This window comes from Phalaenopsis equestris, unplaced genomic scaffold (assembly GCF_001263595.1).
Source record: "Phalaenopsis equestris unplaced genomic scaffold, ASM126359v1 Scaffold000669, whole genome shotgun sequence".
Taxonomy (NCBI): Eukaryota; Viridiplantae; Streptophyta; class Magnoliopsida; order Asparagales; family Orchidaceae; genus Phalaenopsis; species Phalaenopsis equestris.
Genome location: NW_018165109.1, coordinates 2,900 through 14,742, shown reverse-complemented (window position 1 = coordinate 14,742; position 11,843 = coordinate 2,900). Strand labels below are relative to the sequence as shown.

Genomic DNA, 11,843 nt, shown 5'->3' with positions numbered 1-11,843 from the left:
GGAAGCTATATATTCATTGAGAGGTCTGATGGAGAAATATAGAGAGAGCAAGGATGAACATCATAAAACTTTTATTGGTTTAGAAAAAAAGTATGATAAGGTTCCAAGCAAAGTTCTTTGGAGAGTTCTATAATAGAAAGGTGCTTATATGACTTATATTTATACTAGAGTTATCACTTGTGTTCGAGCAAAAAGAGGATTAACTAAGAATTTTCATATTTTAGTTGGATTATGTTAGGGATCAACTTTAAGTCCATATCTTTATGATTTAGTTTTGGATGCTCTTTTTGGGCATTTACAGGAGGATTTACTTTGGTGTTTTTCGCTGACGATGTCCTGCTTGTGGATAATATTAGAACAAGAGTTCAGGAAAATCTTGAAGTATAGAGGTCTACAAAGGAGTCTAAAGGCCTTCATTTGAGTATATCTAAATTTGAATACATAGAATATAATTTTAATAATAGATCCAGTGATAGATTTGTAACTATAGTTGATTAAATCATTAACATGTGTGAACATTTTAGATATTAGGGGTCTATTGTACAAAATGGTGGTGATATAAATTAGGATGTTATTAGTAGAATTCAAGTTGGTTGGTTGAAGTGGAGAAATGCATCAAGTCTATTGTGTCTTAGAAAAGTATCGCCTAGACTTAAAGAAAATTTATAAGATGGTGGCAAGACCTACAAATGAAGCAAAATGTTGACCTTTAATAAAGAAACATAAAAATAAGTTTAAGTGTTGCTGAGATGAGAATGCTCAAATGGATGAGTGGCTTGACGCTTAAAGATGATGTGAAATGAATGTATTCATGAAAGGGTTATTGTAGCTCTGGTGGCAAACAAGCTTAGACAGAATCGTCTTAAATGGTTTGTTCACATTACATGTGGACTATCTATTGTTCTGGTTAGGAGAGTAAATGTTTTAAATTTGAGTTATATTAAGAAAGACAGAGGTAGACCTAAAAAGACTTGGCTATATACATTGAAAATTAGTTGTTGCTACTGAAGCTAGCTGACCAACACCACCGTTGCCGGCCATTATTGATAACCACTAAAATTGCTATTGCATTCCATTTTGGTAAGTCACAATTTCATGAACATTGAAAATATTTTATACATAGCCAAATTAAAAAAAAATAAAAAATAAAAATAAAAACAAAGAAAAAAAGAAATATATATATTTTTCTTATTAATAACGGAACATTAATTAAATATTATAAATATATTGCTATATTATATTTTAAAAAATATTAAAATCACATGCATTTAATGGATAGCCCTGTTCGGGTTGACGCAACACCTCGGTTATGGACTGTGCATGCGTACGCGGTCGTTGGCCCTTCGACACCCTCCGCTTCGTCTGGAATTTAAAGAACCTCGTATGGCCTCTGTACTCTACGGAAATTATGTGTACCCGCTTACACTCTTCTCTCTGTCCGCTTTTTAATTGAATATATATATATCATTTTTTCTTTTCTTTTCGTGATCTCAGTCTTTCTTTGATTCAACCTGCTCACGACGCAAAAAGCTAGGGTTTAACAAATACTCGCTGTTCTCTGATGATTTCCTGGGGTTTCTAGTTTGATTACCAATTTTTGTGGTCGTTTTTTAAGTTTGGTATTGTATCTATAAAATTTGGACAATCAAACTTTTCGGATTGGTTTCATTCCGTGAGGAGCGCATCTATGGCCAACCGCCCGCCTGTACATGTTACAGCGTCGGGATCGCTTTCGGGATCGAGTTCAGGCTCTGGAGTCCATTTTTTCAATTCCCCTTATGGCGACACGAAATATACGAAGGTTTTTGTCGGGGGCTTGGCGTGGGAGACGCAGAGCGAGACGCTGCAGCGCCACTTCGAGCAGTTTGGCGAGATTCTGGAGGCCGTCGTGATCTCAGATAAGAATACCGGAAGGTCGAAGGGCTATGGTTTTGTGAGTTTTTCTTCGTCCTTTTATTTTGATGCTTTTGTGCGCTCTTGTGAAAGATCAAAGATTAAGGTTTAAAAAGGCAAAATTAGGAACCGAGTCATTTTAGCTTGATGAGGCGAGTTGTCGCTTGATGAGGCGAGCTTTGAGGTAGATTGAGACTTAAGCCTCAAAATAGAAAAAAAAAGCATAAGATTAAAGGGGATTCATAAATATGATATTATTGATATATTCATTTAGTTTATTATCATAAAAGTATGAACTATAAATCTGAATTTTAAATGTTGATATTAAAATAAAAGTTTGAAATGAGATTTAGGGTAGGTAATCAATTAAAACTTAAATAAATTATGAGGATCAAGATCCACAATAGCATAATTCTCATTTTTATCATTTTTAGAAGAATTGTCATATATAATATTTTTATTTCTTTTGAATCTATTTTATTATCTTTTTTCAAATCTTCTGCAATTACTATATTTTTTTTTCATACTTCATATATTAATTAATATGAGATCAAATGTAATTTAAAATAATATATCAAATTAATAATATGATCAAGGAATCTTACTTAAATTATTTTTTGACTTTTTCGAGGCATTGCATCACATAATATAATATGATATCATATATATTAATAATATTATATAGTATAATTTAATATAATACAAAGTGATACATTTTTATTTAACCTGATTGAAAAAAGTACACACATTTTTTGAAATGTGTGGCCTTGAGGCATTTTTTAATGTGCATCTTGGGGCATGCACCTCGAACTCCTTTTTAAACAAGGTGAAAAATCACTTTTTATCACTCAAAAATAAGGATCATTCAAGTTTTTAATTTCTTTGTCAGAGGTTTTCTTATTATTCCTTTTGATGATGAATTTTTTTGGAGGATTTAGGTAACATTTCGACATCCAGAATCTGCAAGCAAAGCATGTGCCAATGCCAGCCCAATCATAGATGGAAGAAGAGCTAACTGCAATTTAGCTTCATTAGGCCGACCTCGACCTATCCCCTTTTATGGTAGTTTTTTCTATCCAACTTTCAAATGTTTGTCAATTTTTTTTATTTAAGCTTTTATCATATTAATTATTATTTCAGAAACTTTCATACATACTGCATAATTTTCATGTCTAACACCCAAAGTTTGATATACCCTTATCACACCTTGGTATCATAAGCATATGGATGACAAGCTGTATTTTACTTTTAAAAAGATACAATTGGTTATATTTTTTATGTGTGTTAAAGATTTGATTATTATGCATGTAAATATGAATATTTTGTTGTTTGATATGTAAACACACAAGAATTGTGTGGTATGCATGTAAGTGCCCCTTGTAATTCTGCATGTAAATATGAATATTTTTGAGTTTGATATGTAAACACATAAGAATTGTGTGGTATGCATGTAAGTGCCCCTGGTAATTTTAATGATATGTCCTCATTTATGTTTCCCTTTAAATTGAACGTCATGATTTCAACAGCGCATCTTTTGTTTATTGCTCAAGTCTTCTTGCCATGGCCTTTTTTGATTATTGTGCATGTAATCAAGTAGTTTCACTTTTATGTTCGTCAATAAACTATAATACTATGTTTGTTCGGAACATCAGTTAATTTTTTTTAATTGTTATGGAATCAACTTACTGTGATCTTATGGATCCTCTATGGTTTGATTTCCTGTTGCCATTTTATATAATCATTGTTGTTAGAGCTTCAAGGGAGTAGTTTTGCTTAGGTGTGTAAAAAACTCGAGTAGCAGCTTGCTTGGAATTTCATATATTATGTTAGACTTCATTTAGTATTTTGTCACAATTCATACTTGTGATATGCCATATCCTTGAATAGCATTGCAAAAGGAAGAATAATCCTTTGTTGCCCCAGCCATGTTTGGTATATCTCTGCCACAATATACTAAATTTAAAGTTACTTGGTAATTTCCCGTTCTTCATCTAAACTCATTTTGTTATTTATTCCATAAAAGATAGAATGAATTGATTCTTAAAGTGGCTAGAATCTTTTACTTGGTCCTTTTTGAGATGTTATATTTATAGCAAGAGGCTAAAGAAGTTTAACTAGAATTTCAATGTCACTTCATGGTTTCCAATTGTGATGGACGATCATTATCCATTTGTACGGTTGGGCAGGATCTTTCTTATTCAAATCATTGTTATTGAATTTAAGTTCTGATGAGCAAGGCTGACTAGGAATGTTTTACTAAAAATTGAAAGTAAGATGTTTTTGCACTAAAAATTTTTCGAAAAATTTCTTCTTGACCACACTTGATAATGCCGAATTGTCAATATTTGGCAATGTATTCACTCATACATGGTATCTATCATTGAACTCTGATCCGTGATATTCATCAGGATGCCTCCCACAAGTAGAACTTGATATCTTAGCCTAATTATAATTAAAAAATGGGCAAGCTTTGCCTTAGTCTCAAACTAATGATGTAAAGAAGAAGACATGTATGTTTATGAGAAATTATATGTGAAGGTGAAAACATCGAAAAACTCTAGTCAAGGTTGTGCGCTTCAGTGTTGAAAAGGATAGTAATATCAATAGGGTGCAAGTCATTATTAGTAGATTGTTAGAAGATAAATTTGTTGGTGTTACTGGGGTTACTTTAGAACAATTAAATGTATAGTTGGTTAGCAACGATATATAAAAATTGGTTATAAATGAATGAATAGTTCCATATCATCCCAGAATAAATTAGAGGGAAGCTAAACAACGGCTGTAAATATGGACAGCTTTGAAAGTTCTATTCACTTCTTACTCATCCACTTATCATAGCATCCACAATATTTTAGTATGACCTTAGGGGACTTGTTAATATCAGCATTGATTTATGTATTCTTTGAGCTTGATGGCCATTGTGCCATGCTTTTGCCCTCTTACAGTGGTGACCATTGCCCACATTTTACTACTTAAATGCCAGTCAATCAGAGTATTGCTTTTCTAGCTACAACTTTCGTTCATCCATTTTTACTTGCAACATCAGGGTTTATTAAAGGTGAATTGCATGTGCCCTAAGTAGCTAAGCAATATGCTTTCAGATCAGCTTATTATTACTTGATCCTAATTCAATTTTAGTTGATCATGTCTAGTTTACTGCTTTGGGATTCATTACAACCATTAGATCAAACTTGAAAGACTATTGAATGTGATATAATATTGCATGCGAGTCACTATAAATTGAGGGTATATCAGTCATTTATGTAGCTAGCACGCTCCTTAAAGTTAGAATGGTGCTTGATGCTGATTGTCCTCCTTGAATTAAGTAGCTTATCCAGTAAATCCAAAACACTTATAGGATACACAACTCAGTTATTCCCCAAATATTGATGTGACGGTAATTATCAATGTATTTGATTTTTCAATGACTATTCATAGGAAAAGAGGCCATCTGCTTAGGCAATGATTACGGCTTGAAACAATCACTTTTCCTTGTTTTGAACCTTTACATGTTTGTCTTCTATGTCTTGAGTTAAGATATGTGATGCAGGATATCATAGAGACATGGTTTTTCGATATAGATCTAATACAAGATTCAATAAAGTATGCATTTATGCAATGTTAAATTCACAGGACGCCAACTCTTAATTTATTAAACTATTTAATACTTTCAATGAAAATAAATAAGCATAGGAAATCTGTTAAAATGTTAATTCACTACATTCTAGTAATAACAGAGAAACTTAGAACCTAGAAATCTTCCAATGAGCTGTAAGTTGTTAATCATTGAAAACCAAGCTTTACTAAACTCAATAAATCGCTCAAAGGTCAATGCAATAGTAAAATTTTGAGAAACAAAAAGAATAATAGTAGGAAAGAAGTAAAAAAGCAGTAGAATTAAGCCTTATTCTTGTAAAATGAGAGCCTCTTTTAGAAAACTTCATGTCTCTCATCTTATTAAAGTGTTTACTCTTGCAAATAAAATCTATAAAAAATTTGAATAAAACTTTATTGAAAACCAAAAAATTTGTAGGATATCTATTTCTAATTACAAAGCCTAGTAAACTTCCTTATCTATTGTGACAATAAAAACAAAAATAATAATCATAAATGAATCGATCACCAAGGTCATTAAAGTCTGAATTTAAACATGAATAAGGATATGACCAAAAGTTGTAGCTAGAAAAGGTCATGGGATACCAAGGGCTCATGCAGTTGTCACCATTTGTTTTGTAGAAGTTATAATATAAAATTGTGCAGTTAAAATTTTAAATAAAAATCTCAACATCGTATGTTCAATTTCACAACCCGGGAATGTATTTAAAGTTTTATTGAGATTTTTATTTAAAATGATTTTATTTTCAAATTTAATATTTGATTCATATTATAACTCTTGCTCTATTTTAGTTTTAAGTTCATAAACATTTTTTAGTGAAGATGCTCACACAGTTTCAGTATAAGAACATTAGAAGTACTATTGCTATTGTACATCATTTCTTACATTAAGTTTATTAATTAAACAAAATTGATGACATGCAGTTTTTTTTTAATATGATTAGAGTTGATCATACAAGATACCTGTTTGGGTGTGTGTATTTGATGGGCTCTATATCAAAATTTAGTAATTTTTTCTTAGAAATATTAACGATAGTTTTAGTAGATCTAAAAGGGACATAATCCTGAAATTATTTAATACTCCAAAGTCCTATAAAGTCTTCGGTGGATATTGGCTTAAATTGTGCTTAATTTTTTGCCTGCAGTCTTTTGTGAAATGGTATAAAGGAAAATAATATTTGGCTTTAAGATCTGTAAATTTGGTAAACTATATATCAATCCATGCAAATTTTGTTTTATGAGCAACATTTCACCAAAATAAACTTGTACATCATTTAGTTTTATCTTAGCCTTTTTAAATTCATTTTTATATGAATCAGAAATATCACACCTTTTTAAAAATTCATTTGATATAGCTATCCAATCTAAGGTTACTAACATCACATTGAATGTAGGAGTATTACTCTGGACATCATTATGGCCATTTTGAAATTATTTTTTTTTTGTGTAAATTATATTATTTTATTAGTGGAACGGGTTATTATGTCTTACATGCAAAATACCTTGTGATGTAATCTTATCCTTTAATATTAAATTTGATCTAGCACTTCTTAGGGTCGAGGGTATTCTCATGAGATCTAGTATGAGATATTGAAGATAATGTGACATGCATGCATAACTTCCTAGCTTAAAAACTCTTAATTTTAGTAACTTTTTATTACATTTTGTTGAAAACCAAAAAAAAAAAATCAGTTCAATAGCCTTATATTAGAAATAATCCATAAAAATTTATTCATTCAATGAATTAAAAGCTTTTTACTTGACTATAGCGGACTTGAATAAAATCCAACATTCGATTCAGTTACAAAATATATAGTAATGAATAAAAAATTAAAGAAAAAAAGCTACCAAAGTGATATAATCTAGCTACAGGTTATCTATGGATTTAACATTTTCCAAAAATATTTGAGCTTCCTTCTTGATCACTGTTTTGACTCTCATAAATAGAAAGCATGATACTCACACCTTATACATTTTTAAGATAAGAACTTTTGTATATGCATAAAACTCCTATTTATAAGGTAAGAACTTTTGTATATGCATAAGACCCGTATTTATATTTACGAAACTAAATAGACTAGCCTATTCACTTTGTTAACTAAAACAGAAAATGTAGAAGAATTGATCGCTCAAGTCAATAGAGACTAATAGTATAGTTGGAAATCTCTCCAAAGATCGATATAATGAGTGGAACACCATCATATTGCACAAACTGTGCAACAAAAATGGCTAGATGAGGTAAAGTAAATTGGACGGTTTGGTCATAGAAAGATTATTGGAATTGGGTTATAAGATATGCCATCAGAGCCAATTAGTAGTAGGAAATAATAATTGATATCAACAACTTGATTGTCAAAATTCGTTGGAGAGGTTAAACAACAAATTTTTCATTGATTGAAAGCCATATGAAAATATATTCATAGGAATAAATAGATGTGGCCTATATTTTGGAAGAGGTTTATGCGGCTTCAGTCATGTTGTATTGAGATGTTATACAAAGTCATTCAAAATGAGATGTCTTTACTTTTTATATATATGAGATGATATAAATTGGTCAATTTTTTTGTGGAATAAATTGAATGTCAAAATAATGTGAAAGTATTCGAGAAGGTTAATATAACTAATTTCTAGCCGATATTACTATATGATTAAATGATACTTAGTGATGTCATGTGTAGGCATCTCAATATATTACATAGAAAAATTAAGATCTAATGGGGGGGGGGGGGGGGGGGGGGGGTGGGTTTCTTGGTACCATACTTTTAACAGGATTTAAGTTAGATTTAACATAAATCCAGCCAAACACCATAAATAGTTTAGATAAATCCATCTTTAAGTTAAATCCAATTTTTACTTGTTTCATTTATTAAATCCACTTATTAGTTTGATTTAATAGATTTAGCGCAGGAAAAAAAATATTTTAAATAAATTTACGCCAAACACATCAAATGGATTTAAGTAGATTTAACCTTAACTGAACCACATTATTTTGGATTTAATAATATTTAGATTTGATAAATCTGGATTTACCAGATTTACTAAATCCTATTTAACTTAAATCTTATCTGCAACCAAACACTCCCTAGGATAATATTTTTAGATTTGAGGCTAGGTAATTAAAATGGACAAATGCCTTAATAGTACTGTACAATTAGTAAATACCAGGGATAATTAAAGGTAAATTTTATAAATTATAATTTGGAATGGTACTAAGTGTAAATGCCTTAATCCCACTACGTGGGGTCTCTAAGTGTAAAGCCCCTCATCCACCTAATCATTCTCATCTCGACAACACTTAACTTATTATTATGCTTCTCTTTTAAAGGCCAACATTCAGCGCCATAGAGCATTGCAGGTCTCACCACCATCTTATAAAATTTTCCTTTCAGTCTTAGCGGTACTTTTCTATCACACAAAAGGCCCGAAGCATTCCTCCACTTCAACCAACCAACTTGAATTCTACTATTAACATCCCCATCTATATCACCATCGCTTTGGACAACGGACCCAAGATATCTAAATCGTTCACACCTTTTAATAATTTGATCACCCAAAGTCACACTTCTGGCACTAGAGCTATTACTACTAAAATTACATTCCATGTATTCAGTTTTAGTTCTACTTAAAGAGAATGATTAGGTGGATGAGTGGCTTTACACTTAGAGACAAAATGCGGAATGAATATATTCGTGATAGGGTTGGTGTAGCTCCTGTGACAGACAAAATTAGAGAAAGTCGTCTTAGATGGTTTGGTCACATTAAACGTCGACCATCTGATGATCCGATTAGGAGAGTAGATGTTTTAAATCGACTTGTTAAGAAAGGCAGAGGTAGACCTAGGAAGACTTGGGCTTATTGTATTAAAAATGATCTTAATTTACTAGAACTAAATGAAAATATGACACTAAATAGGACGCAATGGAGAAAAAGGATTCATGTAGCCGACCCCACGTAGTGGGATTAAGGCTTTGTTGTTGTTGTATAATTTGGAATGGTAAATTTAGAGTTAATTTTATTAGGCGTAATGATGAATGGTATTTGTTAAAAGTGGAATGTAGAATTTAGTGATTTGAATAATAGCAAGTGCACCAATAAAATACAACAACAACAAGCCTTTAACCCGCAAAGTGGGATCGAATATATGAATGCTTTTCTCCTTATTGTGTCCTATTAAGCGTCATATTTTCATTTAATTTTTATAAATTTAGATCATTTTTTATACAACATGCCTACATTTATTTAGATCTACCTCCACCTTTGTTAACATAAGTCAAATCTAAAACATCTACTCTCTTAACAGGGTCATCATATGGTCGACATTTAATGTGACCAAATTATCTAAGGCGACTTTCTCTAATCTTGTCTGCCATCGAAGGTACTCCAATTCTTGTACGGATATATTTGTTTCGTATTTTGTCTCTTAGTGTGAAATCATTCATCCACTTGAGCGTTCGCATCTCATTAATACTTAACTTTATGATTCTCTTTTACAAACCAACATTCTGTGCCATAAAGCATTGCAGGTCTCAACATCATCTCATAAAATTTTTCTCTAAGTTTAAGTGGTACTCTTTTATCACACAATAGGTCTGATGCATTCCTCCACATCAACCATCCAACTTGAATTGTACTAATAACCTCCCCATCTATATCACCATCACTTTGAACAATAGATCCGAGATATCTAAAACATTCTATCAACTTAATGACTTGATCTCCCATTATTACAACCCCGCCACTAGATTACTATTACTAAAATAACATTCCATGTATTAAGTTTTAGATTTACTCAAATGAAAGTCTTTAGACTCTAAATTTGAGCTCCATAATTCAAGCTTTTCCTAAATTTTCTATATACTTGTACACAAAAAGGATATCATCATCAAAACATACGCTAAGGTACGTCCTACTGTAAATGTTTAATAAGAACATCCATAACTAAAGAAAAAAGATCTGAGCTTAAACCTGATCCCTGATGTAATCCAACTGAAATAGGAAGATATTTGGTCAATCCTTCTGGTGTTGGAACACAGGTAATGATTATAGTAAACACATCTTTAATGACTTGAATATAAACAATATCAACACATTTCTTTTATAAAACTCTCAAAAGCATCTCTTTTGGAATTTTATCATAATATTTTTCTATCAATAAAATCATATGTAGATTCTCCTTATTCTCTTTACATCTTTTCATCAAATCTTTCAATAAATATATAAGCTTCCATGGTAAACTTGCTTAACATGAATCCAAACTGATATTGAGAAATATTTATGTCACGTTGTAACCTATGTTCAGTTACCATCTCTTGTAACTTTAATGCATGTCACATTTTAGTTTCTCTATCATCTGCACACACTTGTGCATCCCTTTTATTCTTAAAAATAGAAACATAGACTCCTTCTTTCCTTAGCAGACATCTTTTTTAAATAATATTTAAAAGTTTAGTAAGTGAAGCAATTTTTAGATATACTAAACATTCACATTTCTATTAGAATATCATGTCCTACTGTTTTTTAACACTTTATTTTTTTAAAATCCTCAATTTTTACTTTACTAATATGACCGTGGAAATAAAAATAGTTATTTTTATGATATTAAAATCACTAAAATCAATCATATTTTTAAAATCTTAATTGAAAAGTTTATAACAATATCACACTCATGTTGAATATTCTCATTTAAGAATGGTATTTTTTTATTTTCATCTTTAGTACATTTTACTTGAATTAAACTTTACTTCTCTTTTCTTTTCATTGGGTTAGTTTTTACATAAATTTCAAGCTCTTTAGTATCTAATCTATAAAAATATATATATGCTGCAAATCGTGGCCTGTTGGTTGGCGGGGTTTACTGTAGGCCCCCTTAGATCACGGGTTCGATCCCCAGTGGTGCTTGGTTCTCGAATATTTAGGCACATGGCGCAGGCTCTTATCATGGTGCCTAGCGCATGAGAAATCGATATTTGGGCCTCTGCCAAATACCGATTTTCTTTTAAATATGTTTGTATGTATGTATGTATTTATGCATGCATGCATGCTAAAAAAATTATCAATGTTTTAAGAAAGACAGGCTAAATGTCTTTTTCCTTAGCTTTCATTGCTATAAATCTATTTTAGGTACATAATAAAGTGCATAATCTATTTTATGTAACTTAATAATACATATTCTTAATCTAAATATTCAACTAAAAGGAAAATAAATCAAAATAAAGATATTGAAAATAATTTAAATAATGAAGCACCTAATTATATAAAACTCCTAATTTAGCTGTCTGATTTTCGTCATTCCTGATTGACACCCCCTCAAATTGATGCTGACTGATAAAAAATTA

General features: G+C 31.0%; 1 protein-coding gene across 1 annotated transcript; it reads left to right on the top strand.

Moving 5' to 3' along the window:
- The first annotated feature begins 1,311 nt into the window (after positions 1-1,311).
- LOC110030155 (probable RNA-binding protein ARP1) lies at positions 1,312-11,463 on the top strand. The gene is made up of 4 exons (XM_020732739.1): positions 1,312-1,381; positions 1,495-1,933; positions 2,832-2,955; positions 11,369-11,463. Exons 2-4 carry the CDS (start codon positions 1,688-1,690, stop codon positions 11,461-11,463), a joined length of 465 nt encoding a protein of 154 aa, XP_020588398.1. The 5' UTR covers positions 1,312-1,381; positions 1,495-1,687.
- Positions 11,464-11,843: the final 380 nt, after the last annotated feature.

What these genes read in the sequence shown, in the direction of transcription:
- LOC110030155 (XM_020732739.1), top strand. Translation starts at nt 1,688, where the DNA reads ATGGCCAACCGCCCGCCTGTACATGTTACAGCGTCGGGATCGCTTTCG. An exon ending in GGTCGAAGGGCTATGGTTTT is followed by an intron (nt 1,934 to 2,831) that starts GTGAGTTTTTCT and finishes TGGAGGATTTAG; the next exon opens with GTAACATTTCGACATCCAGA. An exon ending in TCGACCTATCCCCTTTTATG is followed by an intron (nt 2,956 to 11,368) that starts GTAGTTTTTTCT and finishes GGTTTACTGTAG; the next exon opens with GCCCCCTTAGATCACGGGTT.